Source organism: Pyxicephalus adspersus, chromosome 2 (genome assembly GCF_032062135.1).
Source record: "Pyxicephalus adspersus chromosome 2, UCB_Pads_2.0, whole genome shotgun sequence".
NCBI lineage: Eukaryota > Metazoa > Chordata > Amphibia > Anura > Pyxicephalidae > Pyxicephalus > Pyxicephalus adspersus.
In genome coordinates, this window is record NC_092859.1 from 104,608,320 (window position 1) to 104,632,054 (window position 23,735).

General features: G+C 35.4%; 1 protein-coding gene across 8 annotated transcripts in view; it reads right to left on the reverse strand.

The window, feature by feature from the left end:
- MAGI2 (membrane associated guanylate kinase, WW and PDZ domain containing 2) overlaps positions 1-23,735 on the reverse strand; it is a 394,804-nt gene that overhangs the window by 103,385 nt on the left and 267,684 nt on the right. For all 8 annotated transcript variants that reach the window (XR_011919492.1, XM_072401735.1, XM_072401731.1 and 5 more), the window contains one exon: positions 19,006-19,085. Coding sequence is in view for 7 of the 8 variants with exons in the window: in XM_072401735.1 (XP_072257836.1) it covers positions 19,006-19,085 (80 nt within the window). In the remaining variant the exon portion in view is untranslated. The remainder of the gene's footprint in view (positions 1-19,005; positions 19,086-23,735) is intronic.

The window sequence follows — 23,735 nt, forward strand, 5'->3', positions numbered from 1 at the left end:
AACATACTGAGAACATAGTGTTCCAACAAGTGTTAATTCCATGTAAATAAATTAGGACAGACCAATCATTTTAAGGGACCATGCCACACGAGAAGCATTCACACATGTTTACTTTATCGGCTAGAAGGAAGCGAGTACTATGAAAGGTTAACTAGTGTTCACTTGGTTCCACATGGTTACTAAGGTACATGGCGGGCATGACAAATAAAGCCTTCATCATCACTATCCTTTTCATAAAGACAAACTGATGTTAAGAAGGCATATCACAGTACATTATAAAGTTACTTGAGGTCAAGACTTGATATAGACCACAGAATGGTTTATTTTAGAATGCTACCTTATTAACTTGTTGATTTACAGAACAAAAATAATTCCTAATGAGTCTATTATACCGAACAATGAAAAGTAACATTATATAAATAAAAATACTAATTCACTATTCAACTATATATGTAAATGTAACCACATCAGAAGTTAAAAGTGACATATTTGACATTTATATACCTTTCAGTAGTTTAATTTGCCTCTAGTTTCATGACATGTATAGATGTATATTGAAATAATGATACAGAAACATCTAAAATTAATTGAAAAAAACTTACTAAGTAAAGATCTTATCTTGTTTGGTAAAGTAAAGAGTTTACCGTAATAATTTTTATATAAATATATAGGGATATATATCTTCTAATGAAAGATTTATGAAAGAAGGTGCCTAAAATGGTTCCCATTCATCAAAATCACTGTCAAGTAATTTAAAACAAGTAAATATTGGTTTATAATTTGTATCCAGAAACAGAAACTTTACAGTTATAATTGTATTGAAGCAAAAACATGTATTCTTGTTTATGCTTTCCTTATAACATTATATAGAGAAAGATACCTTGAGTATATACATTTTTCCTCCAACAAATCATTCTTTTCTGTCCAACTTTCCTCCCTCTGGAATAAATGATTTCTTTATCCATAAGTGGAGTAAAGGTAAATAAGTCATAAATAAACATTAATATAACATAAATGAAATGTTTAAAAATGTACACAATAGGACTGCAGACATATAGGCGGCATTAGAAACTCCCTAAAAGCAAAATCATTGGTTCATGCTTTTAAGATATACTAAGTGACAAACATTATTTATGTTAATAAATATTTTGTAGGTAAAATTATTTATTTAGATAATACATGATTTGGACAATACATCCTGTGTTTTAGAAAAGCATTGAACAATGCTATTATTTACATGTATATAAATGATATTTATTAAATGTATGTACTAATGTGTCGGTTTGAAAAACAGCTCATTCAAGATGAACACAAAAAATACTGTGAATGATTTAGCAATAAAAGCTAAATATAGGAGCTCTTCTAAATTTGTTGTTCTTCTCTAGTTAAATATCTTATTTTAATCTAGCGCACATATGTCCAACTAATCAACAACACTTTCATGAGCGATCTTTTTAAATTCACCAAGCAGATGTTTAGTGCATGATTTTGAATAAATGATGAAGGGTATTGTGTGATTAAACAAATGATAAATGTAAACAACAAGAGCTTACTGCAATCATGTTTATGACTTACCATAGCATGATTATGAATGGACTTTACCATCTCTATATTTAGCATGTTATATAGGAATATCTCACTTGATCCAAGGTTAAAAATTGTAGTACTCCAATTGCTTTTTTTGTTTTTGCTAATTCATCTGTTTTATATTTACTGTACATCATTTATACTTTTTAGCAGACACTGACATTACAAGAAAACAACTAATTAATGCAACACTTGTGAAAACATGATGGTTTGTACTGTCTTTTAATAAGTATGAGTCAGATATGAAAAAAATAAGTTTAGCTGAATTAAAGGATGTGTATTCATGCTTCACAGCTACTAAATCTGACCCAATGCATGTGCACTGAAAACCCCATTATTTCCTTAAAAAATCTTTTGTTTAAAGATGTGTAAATCCTTTTAGATCACCTAAGTGTCTTGAACATTAAAGCACCAGATGACCCTCCCTCTGCCTAAATCTTTAACAATTAAGCTAAACTCTAAATAACTTCATGACCCTCAATTTCTCAATTTTAAATTTCTCCCCTGGTACTAAATACTTGTACCTTTACACTTAACCCTCACCTCTAAACTTAACCTTTGATCTCCTAACTAACACTTAAAAGGAGAGCCTCATGATAGAGGAGATATGGGATATATAAAATGGAAACTCAAGGCAATTACAATTTTCAAACCACCTTTTCATTTGGTATTTTTTTAAAACTACCAGAAAATGTTTGTCTCTTGTCAAAATGGCAAACTAGAGTATCCACTGGTACACAGAATGATCCTAGAAACCTAATTTCCTTCTTGAGTTATTTTGCATTGAGATACTAGTCAAACCTTGGTATCCTCTGCAAAAGAATTTTTATTGTTAGTGAAACATTTCCACATTGGAATTGGCACATTCCCTTAGGTGGCCTCAACCTTCCTTGGTGCTCCTAGTGCAGGATGAGCATTAAACAATGACAACCTTGTTACATTTAACATGACCAATAATTGTTTTAATATAAGTTGGCAAGATATAAATACAACACAATTTACATTGTTTGCTTTTAGTGACATTTAGTGACATTCAGAGACTGTCAATGTTAATACATGAATCAAACCACCAGCAAGCTTGTTTCCCCCAGAGATCTCTTTTCTGACTCAGCTAGGAAGAGAAAATATCTTAGGAGATTCATTCTTTGAAGTTATAAGAACCTTCCATAAACTGCAAATTAGGTGGTAACAAGACACATGAATAGGAGAAGAACAAAAAAGACTTAAAATGTCACCATGCTTCTCCTATGATTTGCAGAAATGTACCATACTGCACACTTAAGAAGATAGTCTACATTCTAATATAGCAATGATGAAGCCTACTCATTCTCCAGGTAGCAGGCTGGGGGTAAAACAGGGATCTAAGGTACATTGTTGAACCAGAAATCCCCAGCGCAGTGTGTGGTAGATTTGTATAAATCGTAACTTTGGCTGTGGAGGATTACAAAACTTGGAGCTTTAACGCCCCATTTATGTTCTTCAATAATTAGGAAGTATATTCAAAATAAAAGGCTGCCAATATACTATAAAGTGCAAAAGAAATGCACCACAGAGCACAGCAGTTCTTTGTCTTCCAATACAGGGGCACTGCCTTGGAGAATTGAGTTGCCATTCATTGCGCTGCAACAACATATTACCTGTGTTTCCAACAACTCCTGCATTACATCAAAACAGATGTAATAGAGTCCTAACATTTTTTGTTGCTGGACAATGTTTGTCAGTAAACAACAGTTCAAAGAATTGGGCTTACATAAGTATTTTTTTTAGCCATATGTGAAAACATAATAAAGGCAAGATGAGTTTTTTTTCAGTAAACAGTCATTGTTTACCTTAAGATACAATGAATAAAGAACACACATATCTTATTATATAGAACTAGGTGAATTTCATGAAAAAAATTAGCACTGCAGGTGGCACTGCTGCTGTGAATAATTCACAGGTTATGAATGTATGTGTAGAAAATGATTTTTGAAAAAAATGTTTACTGATGTTGTCTGTTAATAATGGTGATTTCTGTTATCTTCTCTATCCTTATTTCTGAATCAGTCTGCTTTGTTTGATGAGAACAGATTGCCTATTTCAAGTTGAAAAGAACTGTCATTTATTTTTGCTGGAACAAAATGTATTGTACGTGAGGATTATCCTAATTACTACCAAAAGTTTAGCTCCAGGAATAAAAATTTTAGAATAAAGGAGTTAAAATAAACCAATCTGAAGTGGTGCATAGATATAGGTCCGAATGGATACCATGCAGCTATATGTGTATAGTGTGTTAGGGGGATATATTTGTTACTGCATGATGCAGGTTTATAATTTTTGACAAAATTAACACTAAAACGAATAAATACCAGATTGGAGCTTTTACAGGAATGTGACATGTGTGATCATGTGACCCCAGTAGAGGAGAAAAAAGTAGATACACATTATTTGGCTACTTTGAAGACTAAGATGTGAAGAAGAGTAATGTGCTAAATATGCAGAACAATGCCAGGATGAGGAAAGTCCCAGCTACTGGCAGGACCACCAGGTGTTAACTAAAATGGTTTTATATTATAAGAAAGGGACACAGTAACAGGTTGAATTGGAAGCCTTCAAATAAAAATAGATTTTGGGGTTTCTCATGTTTTCTCACACTAAGTTAAACACACATATATAAAAACTATGTTTTAGTGCAAAGGATATCTACTTGAAAGTTATTGCTCCCCAGGCTAGAGTACATAAGCAATTTTAAAGGGAATCAATAAGAACAGAAAAATCGATTGGAGACGCCTTCTGAGAAGTACGAACATGTTTTTGATTGATTTAGAACACATTTTGTGTCTAAAATCTGGAAAAAATTATAAATGAAAAAGGCATCATACTTCCAAGTCCCACCAGTTTCAATGTTTCTTGGTTTTAACAAGTGGATTGTTGCCTAAACTATTCATTTTTAATGACCGATGTAGTTTAAGCTGTCTGAAAAGATATTTGTAATTCAATTGGGAGCCACACATTGAGGCTGATTCACAATACATTGACGTACAGATGAAAATGTAATTGTATGCATTGTATAAGCATTCTCAAAACTTTTCATAAAATTGTCCTTTGTGTGTTCAGTCCCTTAGAATGATCACATGATACAGTCATATCATACAATTTATAATCTGAATCTGCACCAGGTTGAAAAAGAAAAAAAGAAAATGTACAAACAAATACCTGAACAAATCATTCTCTTTACAATCTGATTAGCTTAAAAAAAGAATAATAAACTGATCTAATGTTTCAAACAGCTGGATCTAAATCAATCTGTTACATCTTTGGCTAGCTTTGGTCTTATATTGTAAAATTTACACATTATCATGTACAGTAGATTTATACATATATAGTTATTCTTCACAACGTAAGCCCTTCTATTGGTAATATGAAGCACATATAGAATTCAGTATCATACAGCTATTTAAATAAAAAGCAGTGTCCTTAAAAGGTCCTTGACCGCCCTCTCAGCTTTATGCTAGTAAGGTCTGTGGCTGCCTGTAGCTAATATCTGTTGCTGCCAGCTGGGAAGTAAATAATTCAAAGCAACACTAGTGTAAATCAGATATTCAACATTCAAGTTAACCTGTCCCTAACAAGAAAACAAAACACAAGAACACAAACCAAACTGTAACTGCGTTCCAAAAACCCACTGGTGCCATAACTATTTTCATTTCTACAGACTGTTCTGATCCCTATGTCGGATTTAAAATTCTGGTACCTCTGGAAACAGGTGACCGGTTTACATTGACAATAAAACTGTAAAGGAAACAAATTTGAGAAAAGAAGCCTAGGCTCATTTTATGTATTTTTATTATATTTTGATATATATATTTCATATTTACATAACAATATTGGTTAATAAAATTATAGAAACTCCAGAACTGATATATCAAGTTCTAAGTTATCCAGTTTAATTCTTAGCTGCATATTTTGGAAAATCGTCCCTATCCAAGAACTGTTTGATTAGTCAAAATTTATCAAAAGAAACAAAAATATGATCTCTTTGGGGGTTGATTAACAAGAAGGGTGCATTTCTGGACTCTGAGTAAATTGAATACTGGTAGTTGTTGTATGTTTAGGAGACTGTAACCTCACTGTGTGACATTTTCTCCCCTCTCCCCTTCCTGGTTGTTATACCTGTTAATTTATAAATGCAATTTTTTTTAAATAAATAAAGAATCTTCAATCTTAAAGTTTCTTATTATTTAAGAAACTTAGCTGGAGTAAGACAACAGTGCTTTCATTTCAGTTGTGTTTGGAAATGGGCATCTGTCCGACGACTCTGTGCTGTGCGCCATCGCAGTATAAACATTGTTTATTCTGTCCAGCGATGTCATTTGCAGCAGCCAGGAGAACTAAGATAGCAGCCGCCTCCTGACTCAGTCGTGCACTGCCATTGGCTGCTGGGACTTTAGAGTCTCTCTGCTCTCAGCCACCAATGCCTGTTGTAGCGTATAGCTGGGCTAATCTGAGCGGAAGTTTGTTTTCGTCTGATTTATTGTTGCTGACCTTGTCTGTTCCTGACAACCTGCTTGAACTCAGCCTGGACCGACCTTTGCCTGTGACCCCGACTCTGCTTGAGCCTTTTCCTTTGTACTTCATTTGGTGGACTGATCTCTTGTTATGACATCTGCTCTGTATTCTGGACTTTGTTCTGTTGTAATCTTGGTACTGCTTTAACTCTGGGCTCCTGGCTTGCTGCCAGCCCATTCCCAGACACCATCCCTTGCGCAGTAAGTCCTGGGGGCAACCAAGTGCTGGGAGACCTAACCAGTCTCCCGAGGCTGAGCGGGGGCTTGCTATAGGTGACGACTGCGGTGTAAGATTGGGGACTGGTGTCTGGTGAGGACTGGTGCTGACCAGGGCCTTACAGTTTGTCTTTGAACTTTTGGCACCTAAAAGCTGATTTTTTTTATTAGCAATACAATTTTTTTTTAGCTAGCTAAACTCTTTTTAAAACTCTAGTTAAACATTTTAACTGCTGCAATATCTTTTTTACACAGCTTTGCTTCCTCCTAGGTATCTTTTCCATATCTATGTAACTACTATCAGTGGAGATAGTAACTACTATCTATGTAACTACTAGCAGTGGAGTACAACAGTTTTAAGAACAAGAGATAACAGTGACCAAAACATAACTCATTTACAAGCTGTATTACAAACACAATATAGTAGCATTTCTTGATTCATACCCTTTTTTTGACATATTGTTCCATTTGCAAGTATATTTATACAATCTGAAATTTTAGTGAGCAAAACTAGTCATAAAACTGAACTAAGCATTTCATTCAAAATATATAAAGAAGTCAAATCTATCAGTAGATCTAGAGGCAAGCAGTTAGGTTATATGTTAATGTCAACTTTGTAAAAGTTAAATTTAGCTACAACCCCATCCTGTTCTCTGAAGAGTCGCTGAAGTAGGTGATTGTATTAATGAACCAGAAGGGAAAGTCCGGAACACAAGCAAGCTCAGCATTTAGAAAGCAAAGCAATATTCTGTTAACTGTTGGTAACTTCTGACCTAATTATACGTTCTGTTTATATTACCTGGTTTTGTGACTGGTGTAGTTTAGGATTACCTCTCTCAAGAGGGAAAAGAACAGATGACATCAGATATAGTTCTGAACAGTTAGTGAATATTCAGCCAAAAGTTTATTAATCTGGGCTGATGATGGCATAAGGTCTACATGGTACAAACGTTCTCTGGACCTGCAAAAATCACACAAATGCACAAATTTATATGCATTTTCCAGTTTTTAAAGTTTTATTGAGTTCAGGGACTCCTGTCATTAGGTGGAGCAAAAGTAAGGGTAAAAATGTATTATATCAATTAGTACAGAAATGCTAGATAAAAGAAGGATTTTTTTTATCTGTGTGTGGACCAACTGAGAAGTTCATTAAGGAAGATCTTTTTTGTACCTTAATAAATTTGCATCACTGAATCCGAACATGTCTCAACCTAAAAAAACAGTAACATTTTACAACAAAATTGGACTGTTTATTATTTAAAAGCTTTCCATGGGCAACAGCCATGTGACATTGCTAGGCTTCAATGATATCATGATACAGTGATATCCTCTCCCCCTTCTGTGTCACTGTCTGTAATTTGCAACTCCTATTTTATATACAGTGCTGCATAATATGTTGGCGCTATATAAATCCTGTTTAATAATTATAGTACCAAAATTCAGTTAATTAACTCCTCTTGTACTCCCACACCAAAAAAAAAGGCCCAAAAGAACAGAGGATGGAGTACCCAGTTTCTCCCTGTACTTTTTTACTGACACTACCTTGCCGTAACAATATAAAAATACAGTACCTGGTTCCAGCCACTGCAGTCAAAAATACATTTTCTTAGCATTGTTTTTAGTAGTGTATTTAGCCGACCCCTAGCAATAATGGAAGAATTGATGTGGTCCATAAGGGGTATACGACAGCAAGATCTGAAGTGGTTAAATTATAAGATAAAGCTTGTACACTACATTTAGCGCTATGCAAATGACAGAAAAACACAAGACCTGTACCTGCTGGTCACCAGCAGGATATCACCAATCTAAATTAATGAAATGCATTGTGCTCAATATTTGTCTGTTCTGAAATATCCACCACAATTTAGGATTCCTGCCAACAACAATATCCATTAAATGATAGAAGCAGCATGGTTGAATTATTAGTACAGCATGAATTTGTTTCAGATCCAATTATGTCAAGGTAGGTGAACTAATAAAATGTGTTGGTATTGTCTTGAAAAGCAAATGGGCACCTTTAGCATGGTAATTAAAAATACTAGCCTACTATTCCAGTGTACTAAAAAGTTCAAATCAAAAATCCGATACTTGGGATAAAATGAGACGGAGAAAGTCAATGCTGAATACAAATTGCATATTTTAATTGCTTGTCTCACAAAATGGTAAACATATTTTGTACCATTTGTCCTTGGATAGATTCACCTATGCAGTCACATGTTCATTCTGATAAGGAAAATCTGTAATTACAGTTTAGAAAATAACTATTTGGGTGACTGCAAAGAAAGAAGAGATTTGCTTAATCCTGACTAAATCCCATCCTTGCCCACAAAATGCAGCAACTTCACTAACAGAAGAAAAAAAGCAGCCAAGGTGTTCATACTTAAAGTAATAATATACCAGGGTTTGGTCAATCTTGAATACAACATACAGTCTCATCATGAAAAAGTATCACATTTTAAGTATGTCTGACAGCCTCCAGCAGCATTTCTTGATTGATGCAATAAATACAAAATGGGAGTGCAGGACCTCTGGGGATATATACAAAATAGCCAATCTCGGGATGAGGGAGGATTCCAGGACAATTTAGGACCCGATCCAAGAAACCTCCGGGGGATCAACAGATCTGACTTTTTTTTACACAGTGACTTTTTTTAGTTTACTTCTGCTTTAGGTGACAGCAATGATCTTTTTGGCTTTTTGAGGGGGTGACCTTTTTTCTATCGACCAGCAAAGCTATTCTTTCTACTCACCACCACATCAATGTACTGTAAGCTGTGGATTTAGTAATTATAGTGTGGGTTCCTTAAGGACCTGAATGTTTTTTCAAGGGGTTTCCTCATATTTAGAAAGTTGAGAAACACTGAGGATAACAAGGGGAAACATCACTAAAAGGCTAGGTTAAGACCTGCGTTCAAAACAAGCATTTCCATGAGGCATCCTGCGTCTGGCACCTTGCCAGCTGCTTGGCCCCCTGCACTGCTGCACCTTTGACAGCAAGTGGGATGGCGTGGTTCAGTGGTGACTATGTCATTGCTTAAAAACAAAGCTTATTTTAAAATGATGCCAACCACGAGCCACCAAAGGGACTTACCCTATAATAGTTTATCTATTTGCTTTTTTTTTAAATTAGGATGAAGTAGTAATAGAGGTTTTCAGTGAATTTAATGACATTTCATATTTATCAAATTCATAAAACAATCACAAAATATTGAATATAGCAAAATGTACAAAACAGAACTTAGTTTTAATTCCCCATATATATTTATATATATTTATTTAGATCCCTGAACATAGTTTTCTAATTCTGTCAACAGTAATGGCATTGGGATTGGTCCGAAGACATATAATTTGATGTAGTTTCATATCATGAAATAACAAAATGTTCCAGCAATAAATTCAGTGACACTTGCAGATAAAAGGGTTTGTGACGACAGTTTTCTTAACATTAGCCATTAGTCAAAGGCTCTTTGCGACAGAGAAAATTTGCTGCAAACTGCTGTTAGATAAAAAAAGAACACATGTTGCTAGAATATAACATAAGATTAGGTGTGTCATGATGGAATGTGATGCTATTCTGACATGAAAAGCTACAATCTATCCATGCCCTATAGGTCTTTCAGAATCTAGGCTTTGTGTTTCTCATGAATCCTAAACAAAAATGTAAAAAAGTAATAGTTAAACGGGAAGTATAGTCATTTTGGGTGCTTTTTCTTTATTCTGTTAGAGCTAAACAATATATGAAATATTTCTTATGCATATCATAGATACTCAGATGCAGTCAAACATGGAACTGTTGTCTTCCTTTCAATTATTTTTCTGGCTGTCTTTTACTCCTTTCTTGAAAAAGGCCTTTTATAGAGCTCAATAGCTTAAGCTGAACCCAATCCATACAGCTAAATATGTCATAAAAATCACATACCCCCCTCCTCTCCTCTCCCTGAGCATATTTTAAAAGGCACAGATTTATTAACCAGGGTGAGAAAGCCTGAAACGCAGCATCTTCTGCTCCATCCTGTTAATAAATAGAAAATGCTTTGTGAATCCCCCGACATGGGTTACCAAATATACCATAAATATTTAATTATAAAACAGCCTTTAATTTATAAAACAAATTTAAGGGAGTCCTTTGTAATCCAAAAAATCCTTGAGAAAATGGTTACTCCAACAGTGATTACAGAACCTGTAGTCACTGCACCCAGAAAAACACAAACATCAATCTATAGAAGTGTGAGAAACTGAGCATAAACTTTTCCTGTTCATTTTAGGAAGAATACTACCCTATAGCCCCAAAATAATGGGAATACATTGTTAAAAACCATGTCCTTAACCCCCCTAGCATTCTAATTCAGTTCTAATTCATTCTAATAGTCAGTTTTTTGATGCAAAAAGTGACCCTTTTTTTTTTGCACAGAAATTTTTGTTTTTATTGTGGGTCTGTAATTCTTAGGATTAACTCCCGGGTATGATAATTATATTTATTTATTTATTATATTATAATCATAAATTATAATATAATACATAATTATATATAATACTTTTAAAAAATAATGAAATAATAGACAACAATGTAATCTTAAAAAAAAATATAAAATATAAAATGTACTTTTATTTTTATTTCATGTTGTGTGGTGTTTTTGTACTGTAAAAACCATTTAAAAGCAGATTACATGGTAAATAAATTTCCCTCCCAGACATACCCCCCAATACATCACCACTCGCATCACCCGGAAGATGACTCATCCTCCGGGTTGATGTGAGTGGGGATGATCCGCCCTGCCTCACACAGACGCTGCTGCTCTGCATCTCCAGAGAGATGCAAAGCACAATGCAGGACTTCTTGCATTGTGCTTCACATCTCACTGCAGATGCCAGCAGCAATAGCAAATTCCGGGGAAGTCCTGCATTGTGCTTCACATCTCACTGCAGATGCCAGCAGCAATAGCAGATTCCGGGGAAGTCCTGCATTGTGCTTCGCATCTCACTGCTGATGCTGGCAGCGGCGTGGCCGGGACCTGGGGGGTATTTAAAAGCAGATTACTCGGTAATCTGCTTTTAAATCTCCAGCCCGGCCACGCCCCCCGACGGACCGATGCCCCGGCATCACAGCGGGACCATCCGATCGCCGCAGGAGGGCGGGGCAAAGTTAAGGGGGACTTCTAAAGTATCCCGAGTGTGACTCGGGATTACCGCTTTTTGCATGTAAAAGCCAACCCAAGTCACACTCGGGATTACCGCTAGGGGGTCTAATTTAGGGCAGCCATCGCCAAGCAGAGTTCTGTGGAAACCCAAGGCTCTTCCAGTGTTCTTCTAGGGGATTATCAAGAATTGGCTGTTTAGCCTACCATTCGGTGGTGACCTCTTAGTTAGATGGCCAATAGCACATGGCAGAGCCAGCAAGAGGACATATTGTCCACAAGGTTGGCATTCTTTCCAGTGCCTACTAATGTACTTTGCATTTTTTCCATTGACCTCATATGGATTTAGCAGGGGTTCCACAAAACCTGCAAACTATTTCAAGGGTTCCATTATGGATAAAACAGTTGAGAAAGGCTGCTCTGGAGGGATAGTTTACTCTTTGCACAAATTACTGGTGGAAGGTCAATATCCTGCCTCCCTTTCCGGAAAAAAAAACAAAGGAAAATAGACCTGAACCAAAAAATAGAAACTAAACATTGGAATGCAGTTTTAGTATATGACAGCTCATTGTTTTACTGACTACAGTGCAACATAAGATAACTGTATATCACTATTTAGATATGTGTATGGTATGGTATGTGGTTTCCCAAAGGGTAGTCATTTGTGAAGGAAGTTCCTAATAGACATATCAAGCCATGCAATATTGTGGGGACCATAAAATCATACTTTATGTTTATGTCCAAGGATTAGACAGTTCAGGTTTAGTGTCTATCAATTTTAAATGCACATTACTAGGTAAAGGCATAGGATTCTTAGAGAATTGTTACTAAATCTAATACTTGACAGTTGTGTCAATAATTTAGACAACTTTGCTAAATCTTTACTGCAGCTATTTAAACTGGTGGTGTGCCAAGTCTTAAATCATTTAAGTAAAACAAAATATGTCTTGTTTTTTACTAAACATGGAAGAAGCCGTATTCGTATTGCTCCCATTCAGAAACCTCAAAGTATCTGGACACCCTCTATATACCATTTCCTCTCTGACAACTTTAATAAACCCTATTGACAGAATTTGGTGGCTGTTATGGCTTTATGGGCTGATCTGAAACTCCAGACTTTGTCCCAGTTAGTTTGTACCAATGACTGATACAATGAACGTACAGAAAAAGGTAGATAGTTATGCATTGGACGTTATATTTGTTTGAAAGTGGGTCTTCATTGCAGTTATACAAGGAAATAAAATATTAGGAGAAAGAATAGGAGTAAAAATGTGATAAATTTAAAGGTATTTAAAGCCAAGTTCTTACCTGCAATCTTATAAAAGAACAAGAAATTCCTTACTAGTAAATTGATTGCAAAATGAATACAAACTTGACATGTGTCTGCAAAACTGTACATGACATAGGCTAGTTTAACCAAATCTAGAAGGATACTAATTATATCTTCTGTTCTTCCTTAAAAATAAATAGCAAAGACACTCATCCCTTTTCATTCTAAATGCTATTGAATGTGATTAGTCACTTTCATTTGCATACTCCAACCATGGCATGAGACAGGAAATGCCAGTAGGAAACAAGGGGATGAAGAATTGTTCATAAAAGAGACAGGAACTTCTGTATTTTAACTTACTCTCATATATCCTTCCCTGGAAAGTCTGTGGAAAGCCATTTTCCAGAAAAGGAAAAATATACACCAAAGTGTGTATCATTGCCCTTACATTTGCATTGATCATAGTTAACCCCTAATTAACCTTCTGATAATCCAAATACCCTTAATTAACACCTAATTTTCTTTTCTCTATCACTATTAGGTTTCTGCTGTTTTTAAAATGTTTTTTTTTACTCATTTTGTTTGTTTTTTTCCTTCTTGAGTGGCATTAAAAATGCTGAATTGATTATATTATATTCACTATATACCTTGTTTTTCTTATCTTAGAATATATATATATTTATTATTTTATTGTAAGGGAGTTTTTGGTAATTACACCAACCGGTGGTCCGCAAGCAAATTTCGGTGGTCCCCGGCTCTGGCACCCCCGAGCTGGGTCAGGAGAAAGATCCCACTGGGGGGGCACCACCGGCCAGAGCCGCGGATTATGTCCCCCGTACGGTTCCCAGTCTCTGGACACAACCCGCCCACCCTTCCATCACAGGCTCAGTCCTGCGATGGGAGAGTAGGCAGGTTCTGGCATCGGGGAAGTTTCTTGCCCTTTGAGTGACACCCGGCTCCCCGCACATGCGCGGTCCGAAGCCGGTAAATTTAGTGATCCACCCGTCCCAAAAGGTTGCCGACCACTGTTTTAAAACATATGCAATAGCCATTCATAGTAATAAAAACGTTAAAAATTACAAGCGAAAAAACAAAGCTAGAAATAAAATGCATCTTTAGACACTTTTTTTGCATAGAATATGGAAGAGTGAACTTTTGTGTCACATTTGTGTCACATTTCTATTGCTGTCTGCAAACCAATTGGTGGAATTAACCCTTGTTATCTGTCTTGTTGACCATTAACTACACAACAATTCTTTGGTTTGGGATAAGTTTTAACCTTTTGACTGATGAGGACGTGTCCTACAAATTATTGTGAATAAAGTATAAAAACAAGCCTAGGATGTTTGAAAAATTGAGCTATTGGTCTGGCAACAAAATGGTTGTAGATAAAGGTTAACAAATGTGTTTTTAATGTGACAACCAAAATCCAGGGATAAATATATCTGAAATAGCAATCTAAATATTTATTCTAGTTAAAATAAAAGTATCTAGCTTTCAAAAACAAAATTATTAGATTTTATGGAAGTAATATATAGTAAAAAACCTAAAATCTTTCAAACTATGACAAGCTTTGCCTTCGCTGTTACTATTTTTGCTACAACTTTTGTTGCAAAGTAATATGCCTTTGTTTAATATATTGCACAAATCTTAATGCATAAGCAAATTCAGAAAAAGGAAAATGTACTCAAAATTCTTACTCCTTCTTACTTCTTGCAGACTTTTTATTGTTTATGCCCAAGCCTGTGCTGTACACACCATCTCACAGCTACATCTAACAATAAAGGTGAATGGAGCATGAAGTTCCTGCAGGAAAGCCCAGTACACTGCAAAGTGATGCAGATTTGAAGAGCAGCTTTAACAAGATGCAGTTCATTGCTTAAATGATCTGTTTGTCATACTGCACTGAAATTTTCGGTGTCTCATGCACTAATAAGAACATTGTATTACAAACATCCTGCTCCTGATTCAAAGTAAATTGGCCCTGTCAAAACAAAGAGGAAAATATTTTGATGAAGATGGTGGATGAATACCTATTCAGTATAATGAATCTATGAACTATTTTTGGGATATCAAATGCAGGTTTCTGTTATACTAATGTCTAATTTAAGCTCAACATCTTCATGGCAGACAGTGCATCAAAATCTATCATATCCACACAGTAGCACACCAGTGATCTACAGCGGATGAGCCTTTTTGCTACAGTGCAAATATCAATAGCATTTGTGTTTAGTTTGCAAATGTTTATGTAATATGGCTGCATTTAAATTTAGAAGTATAAAAAACCTCATTCAATACATTTCTGCAACAAATGCATATTTCACATTGGGAACATTTTTCAAGGACATAAAATATCTTTGTCTTTCCACAAGTTATTGAACCTGTCCCATTGTTCATCTCTACAACATAGGGACAAAGATAAAATGGGTAGGACTCCTTAGATTTCTTGAGTTATCTGTGAAAGCATACACAAAACTCCTCTCAATTTCTGACAAGACCAACTGGATTTTTTTTCAAATATCTAACAAATAAAATAAAATGCTTTCAATATAATTTTTTAAATAGAGCATTTGAAGACAATAGGAGATGTTTATTGTTAGGGTTTTCCTACAATTTAAGGATCTTTCTGTAGTTCTGTTCCTGACATACTTTAGGTTGTGGTGGGTCTAAAACTTATTGTATCTATTATCAAGAAAATGACCAGTAATTGTGGTTATTTCATCTCCATCAAGCTGATGTGAAAAAAGAAATTGTAGCCAGTAAGAAACTGACTACTTCATACACAACAATGTTGCTAACTTATAGCAGAAATATATATATATATATATATATATCTTCTTATAGAAGAAAGAACATTTTCTGGTAACTAGCACAACAATCCAAACAGATGCTTAAATGTGCATAAGAGTGACATAGGCTCACTTAAAGAATAATTCCTCCACATCAATTATGCATTCTTCCACTGGTCACTGGGAAATGGGGATTGCAAGTTACATGTATAAGGAACTGCTAACTCAAAATCAGGTCTTTCCAGATATACCTTGCTGTTATTATTTTTCTCCTACATGGCTTTTTTAGTATACCTGCCATGGCCTACTGCATTTTAAATATCACTTTTTACATTTCTAATGGCTTACTGCGAGTGCCCAACCCATATTTCTAGTAGTAAATCTAAAGTCACAATTCTTGTCCTTTTTGCAACCAAACCAAACACACCAGAAAGAAAAAAAAAACAAGATGTGAAAAAATTATAACCATTTTAGAGCTTTTAAAACTTTTAAATGAATGTGCCAGTGGTAGGGTGAATAGATGACCATGGTGTAAAGGAGAAATCTGTCTGCTTTTCATACTCTGTATGATCTATACCCTATTGAATGCTTCTTGATACTATAGTGAACTTATTTTATATCAATATCAAAACTTGGTGTAGGAGCTCATTAAAAACCAGGATATTGGATATAAAGCTCAAATCAAAACGGAAAGTATACGTCTTCACAGCTTTGTTCACGTATATGGGATATTCTGCTTTAGAATATGGCAATATAAAATCTAAAGACAGACAGCTCCTATATGTAACTGAAAGAAAGGTCCAGCATTTAATTGATTATCATTCATAGTTTTTGTTAATAACAACCAGCAGCCAATAGGAACCCTGCTCCTAGTCAGGATTCAAGTTACTAATGTAAATAATGAACTGCATTTCCATTGATTGGTGGTTGTTAGGGGTAGTACATTTTAATTATAGGCACATAACAAATAATTTTTATTATAGAATGTGCTTATATGGCATAGAAAGTCACAAATTTTGTTAGCATGCCATACCTTAATAAACACAAATCTTAGTACTAATAGGCACACTTATAACAGCACAATCTATTTAATTGCCAACAAGTGCATTTGTTTTTTTACTAACAAAAAAGTAACATTACTTTTTAGATAAATCCACTAATAAAAGTGGAATCAGCTGGAATGATCAAGCTTGGTGATTGGGGCTCATGGAGATCACCAGTTTCATAGTTGGTAAATAGGTAAATCTGTAGGGCCAGAACTGTTTTATAAACTGAAAGAATATTCATTTTTATGTCGCCAGAGCTTTAAATTACTGAAGCCTGAAAAAAGCTTGGCACCTAGAATTTTAGGGAGAGTGTAAGCAATGACAGCCTACATATTTCTGATGATTGGTTTAATTTTTACATGGATATATACATATACAGTATACATATTAGCACATGCAAATCATTTTTTTCTTTTGGGTAAAATGATAGATAATAATATTAAAACACTGTATTTAAAATGTCCATTTATAATATCACTCAATGCTCAGCACATGTCCACAACCTAATTTCAGCACTGTTTCTGATTATACCACTCCATATTGGGATCAATGACATGTATTACAATACTGGACTAGACTGCAGGTCAAGCTATGACAGTGGTCTACAATTGGCATGTAAACAAAAAAGTATAAAATTAACTTTAACAATTATGTTCACCAGGTGGTACAAAATAAACATAACTACAGCAAATGGATAATGATTTCAGTCTGCTGGTATGTCACAAACCTTTTTCAAACCATTAAATAAAAAAGTAATTTCTGTGAAACTGTGCAAAGTGGTTACAGGTATAAATCAAATTGGCTTGCAATTAAATGCAATTATTGCTCCAGCAGATGCAGGGAAGTGCAAATGGAATATCAATGCAAATGCCTTGGAACAGACACAGTCATTATTTCTGAATAAATACCTGCATTAAAGTTATGAATGGATCAATTTCTTCTTCAATTAATGACTAGACACAGCTTTATTTGTACACACTCTTCCTGTCACACTTCGCTTACAAATGGCCCATATTAACATGTGCTATGCATATATACAGCCATGGGTTACAAGGTCTTTTGCAAATCATTCTGTAGTTTTCTTTCACAATAATATTTCCAGAAAATAAACTGCAAAACATTGCTATATCTTCAAATTGCTGCGCCATGCTTACACGACGCATCTCCAACAACAACAGTCTACTATTACAAGCTGATATTTATCTATTACACTACTGTAATCTACTATTACAAGCTGATGTTTTTTCATCATTTTCTATATGGAAGATGTTTTACTATTTTCTAAGCATATTACAGAGTGCAAATTGCAGTAACTCCTTAACTAACCTGAAATAATTTCCCATTAATGTGACATTTTACTGTTTAATTGGTTGCTGTAACAGTATACCAAAGATTTTATTTAACTAGGTAATTTTACCAGGTCTATATATTCATTGGCAGGTAAAGCTATACTACACATATTCATGACATTTCTCAAAGTACTTGTATGACGCCATTTAAAACCAAATCATCTCTGTAGCTGAATGTGACAAAGTTGTTCTCTGTGCTGCAGATTTGAAGGTTAATTGATAAATGGGAATGTCAGATGGTCTTTTCTGCAGAAGAGCATTGCTGTATCTTTCTGTAATGAGCCTAATGATTCCTAAACAGAATATGCTGAGCTGTAACCGACTGTGAAAATAGCTCCTAAGTTGGCATTTTTAACTTGGGAAGCAAGCAATCTATGTTATTACCATAGTCCCAATCCTGAAATTATAGCACACAGGTGTACAGCTCACAGGTGTTGTATGCAGATAGCTACACACATTCCATTACAAGATATATTTCCCTGCATTGATGGAATAAATGTGCAATTCACAGAAAGCTGCTATTGATAACATGAATTCAGATTATATAAAACATAAATGGCATTTTATCAGTAAAGCGTTTTTTTTTTTTTTTTTGAAGTGGCAATTGATTGCTATAGAAGACCTAAAAAAGTACACAAAACAAATTTTTTTACCTTTAAGGTTACATGATATAATAATCATAATCCTTTGAAATGGTCCTGACACTTCCCTTTGCATTGCATCTTCCTGGAGAGAACCGAATCAAGTTCCTACTGTTATCACACACAAATCCAGGGGTGAGGCGGGTCTGGGAGGGCTGACAGACTAATGCTTCACACAACATTGAACTATGTTTGTTGTAAACCTTGACTGTGAATACAAGCAAGAGGGGAGGCGCATGAAAAAAAAAAAAAAACCTGGGATGCTGGAATGGGCATATGACTGCCTTTCCCTATACAACAAATGGACTTTATCCAAAATGATGTCTTTTAATGCAGCTCATTAACACGTACAAACATTTCTGTCATGCAAGCCAGGCATTGAAGGGGTTAATAGGACCCTTTCCAGAAGGACTGTGACAACTTACCATTCTCCTTGCACTCTTCTGGGGGTTTTGCTTTCTTTGCTAGCCGAGGATCCAGCCATGACGTGGTCTTTGTGTTGTGGCTGAAAAGAAAAGACACTACTTTGAGAAGGGCACACTGAAAAGAATTACATTTATTTCTCCAAGAAACAAACAAAATAAAGGGGAAGAGAAGGGGGTTATTTCAAGAGAATTGCAATCGATATACTTAATTTGCCCACTGGTTCTAATTAGCCCTGAAGGAGTTTCAGAAGTAATGGTGCAAGGCAGCTGTAAATTTGGCATCCTGAACTTGCTCTGCTGAAAGCGGCTATTTTTATTAAAATCAACCAGCATGCCTGCCAAGAGAAGCTCATTGAACATTCAGAGCTCATCGCAAGCTAAAGGAATTTATTAGATATACACAGTCTAGTGTTCTCAATGAGCTTCTCCACCAGCACTCACCGGTCAGCAAGGAATTAGGTTGAGTTTCCACATTTTACCTTTGCCTTTACTTGTTGCTGATTTCCTCTACTAAAACTGTGATTAGGCAGATGATATTAGAATTGCCTCACATATCGCTATTCTTGCAGCTACATTATAATAGACAGACAGCAGTCAGAAAATCTAACCACTATATGAATATATAATCTGACTTCTGATAATCTGATGATAATGATCATTATGTTTGTAAGATGGATGCCCATTTTAGTCAAGCATGCTTGAAAATTCAATGAGTGCACACTCCCAGAACCAGCTTTACACAACAGCGATCAACCAGAAAAAATGAATTTCAAAAACTGGCTATGGGGCCTTTTGAATTCTAGTTACAGTCCCCTACAATAGTTTTACAATCCTATTATATGTGGATGGATTACACTGAATCTGTCTTATATCTGTTGGCTCTTTCGGTTATTTTTCTATGGTAAATAAGGTACACATTAAACACATTTAAAGGTTTTTACAGAAATACTGAAAAAAACTATTTGTATAAACTGTATGTATCAATTGTATGTATGTATCAAATATAATCTATACATTTCCAACAAGCAATGCTGCACAAAAAGAGCAAAATATGCTAAAGTTAATGCAACCCCTAGCAAATTTAACAAAATACAATTAAACAGGTCTGATACCAATCTTTCTGCAGAACTGCCAACAGGATTTAGGAGCTGGCAGATTTATGTATGGCATTCATATATTTTGCTCTTCAAAAAACAGGAAAATGTGCATGTAGATGTACTGCATACGTGTTATTTGCCCTGACATACACTTTAATACAATGTAAAGTGAATACAGAATATCATTAGATTAAGCACAGTAAATCATTCTTCAGAAAAAAAACAAATAATTACTGTAAAAACATACAATAATGTATTTATAACTTAAATTTTTATTAAACTGGAAAAAAATCTTTTTTTATTGCAAGCACCAACAACATCAGCATGATATTTACAAATTTACAAATTTCTTTCCAACAGCTAAAAACACCTTTTTCATCAAAGAGGCAGAAATGGCTAGAATGGATAAAGTTTAGTAGGTATAAAGTATTTCTCAATGCTGCAAAATATGCAGGTGCTAGCCAATTTGCATTAACACTCAATAATATTAATGAAACTGCAGATGATACAGCAGCATAAAATTGGCTAGCAGGAGAACAGTGAGTGTTAAAGATCTAGACTAGATATAAAAAAGACCAGACAATGATGTCAGCATCAGTGAAGGAGCTTGCAGATGTTGCATCATCATGGAAGGTAGGTGAGTTTAGCGGGCTTAAGCTTTAAGAGACCACAGATAATAAATCAGTGTAAAACAGACCGGCCCAAATGCATTAAAGACAAAGAGCACAGACAGCTGTTTCACTACAAGATTTCTCTGCAGGGGAAAATTTACCACCAGCAGGACAGTTTTTATGAGAAAGACTAAGCACAAATATACCAGAGACACAATTCACATGCATTTTTTGTGCATTTTACCTAATACATTTGAATTACAAGTGGAAGGCCAACAGCAGAACAGTTTTTGACCTAAATGTATTACAGACACAATCCACAGACATCTTAGAGGACAATAGGAGTGGTCTGCAGGTACTCCCTCATTCTACTGTACAGTACCAGTATTGACAAAGGCTCTAGCAAAAAACAAGGGCAGAGAAATGATCTATTCAAGGGCTGGCTTACTATTGTCCCTCCTGTCAAACCTGTTATTGCTTTTATTTGTACCAAAGCAGGTGAAATTGATTCACAATCACTTACAATTCCTAAATGGACAAATGGCTATCCCAGAACTTCAATAACTGTTGTTTGAGTATTCCCTTACTTTTTGAGCAGTGTACCTACACTTATACACACACACACATCCTCTGTACCTGGGAAAAAAATACAGAAGAGCCACTCCTGGTTTAAACATGGCCCATGTTCAAGGTTAGTGCACAATCACAGCGACATGCAAACAAAGTTTTGTATTTAGGACCAAAAGAAAACCAAGAAGATATTAAAGATCATATAAAGTTTTTATAGCACCTTTTACCAAAAACGTTTACCTGAGACATATGACTGCTGCAAAAGGTTGAGTAATAATTAGGATATCTCATTTTTAGGTTAGTTTATCTAAAGTAACAGCATTGCAGCAGCAACTGTTATAATTGCCAGCAGATATTATATATTTAAAACACAGCATAACAAAATGGCTAGATAACTGCATGCTAATACACTATGGGTATGAAATATAATAAAAGACAAAGTATGAGGTCATTCTTGAAGCTAATGCAAGCTGATGCAGTAAATCTGAAAATCTGTAGCTTGCTTTAAAAGTTAATGTAGAGTTTAGTTCAGGGGAATTGCTATGATTGTAAAAAAACACCTTTGGAAAGTCACCTTTGGACACACCATGGAAAATAAAGATTCATGCGAGCGGTTGGTGTGGTAAAGTAACACAACAGTTTAAATATAACCTTAACCTGTATGCAAGGCATAAATGTGACACAATCTTACCCATCATAAGTCTAATCACAATAATTTTGAAAGAATAACACTAATAAGAATAAACTAAGAAGAACTTCATTAAAATAGTAATTGACTGCTTGACAGCCAGCCTCTGTTAGGATAATGCATGCTTTGGTCAGAAGCATTTAATGTACTATATAGCATAAAGAGTACATTGGTCAGAATTATGTGATGTATAGTATAGTGTATATGGTGTAGGAGTCTGGAAGTGATCAGGGGTGTGCAATACCCAGAGTTCAGAGGTAAGGTATGTGTGAGGATTAGGGGTATGTATTACACAGTGTCAGATTTTTGTTTTACTTTTGATCAGTTACAACTGCGGCTGTATCGCTAATGGTAGCAAAAGTTTTTTTTGCAATTTTGTGGTAATCATCTAGCCCATACAGTTGCTCCAATAAAGCATAAAATGGCTTACCTTGTCAAATGAGAACATGTGAGCCATTCTCAATGACTCAGTGGGAAATGCCAATGGGTCTGGACCCCTTGGATAAATCATTACATATCTGGCAACTTTATTTTCTCCCTATTGCTCCCTGTTGCTGTAAATAATTGTCTCCTGGACACTGTATGGTCTTGGCCCTGCAGTTATTAGATACACCCCCCTTCTTTCGCCTTGCCCTATGATTCTCTTCTATCTGTCACTTTCATTTGTTCCCCTATGCTTTATGTTTCTCAAGTCACTCTTAAGCTTTTCTTACTTTGCCTCTCCTTTTTTTGTTTTTCCCAAATAGCCTTCTAAATCTCCAGACCAGTCTTCAGGTCTTGCATCTTCTGGTACTTGTTTTGTATAACGCTTTATGATGTTTTAAACATGTTTCTGGCCCTGGGATCATTCCTTTTGTTTCACTTTTTACTTACATTGCGCTTTGACTTTTCTGTTGAAATTATTTGAGAATAACAGATGTGTCAGATGTGTGTAAAGCACAGAATTTACCAGACCTCAAATGAAGTGAAACTGGGAAACTAATTTCTCCCAGGTCCCACCTCAGCTTGTGACACATCAGAGCTGAGAATAAGTCTAGTTATGCTTGCCCAAAGAGGACACGAGGCAACTGCTGTATTGGTGGGTGATCATGGCATCAAGACCTGCAGCAACAGGCACCTAGTGATGTCCAGGGTCACTATACATGCTGTTTGCTCTGGGTGCTACCTATTCCTTACAAATAACATACCCAAAAAATAACGACAAAAAAGACAAACAAACATTTTATTAACACATTTCTAGAGCATTTGCAAATTGTTGAAAGTTGAAAACAGAAAATATGGAGAAATATTTCAGAACACAATAGAACATTGACTTATGGAAGGTCAATGCTACAACAAACAGACATTTAGCAAGAGTATGAAAGCATGGCATACAACTTAAAGTGTATCTAAATTCCGAATTTTCACTTTACATAAAAGGGTAGACAACCCTTTTATGTAAGCTAAAATTTTTTTTTTTTTTTTAGGTGCAACACCCTTTTTTTTCTTTTTTTTTTTAAAAGGTGCAGCACCTCCCCCTACTTCTCGATTGCCTAGGCTCTTGGGCGCTCCTTCTGTGCAAAGAGAAAAATTTGCAGATCTCACGCATGTTCAATGAGATCCTCCTGGGTCGGGTGATGTAGGATGAAGAACCCAGAAGAGAAGACGAAGATGGCGGTGCTCGTAGTGCCGGCTCACGGACGTATGCCAGGACGACGCAGGACCAGATGAAGGACAACCCCAGACTGCCCTTTGAGATTGAAGAGTAGTGTATTTTTTTTTTTT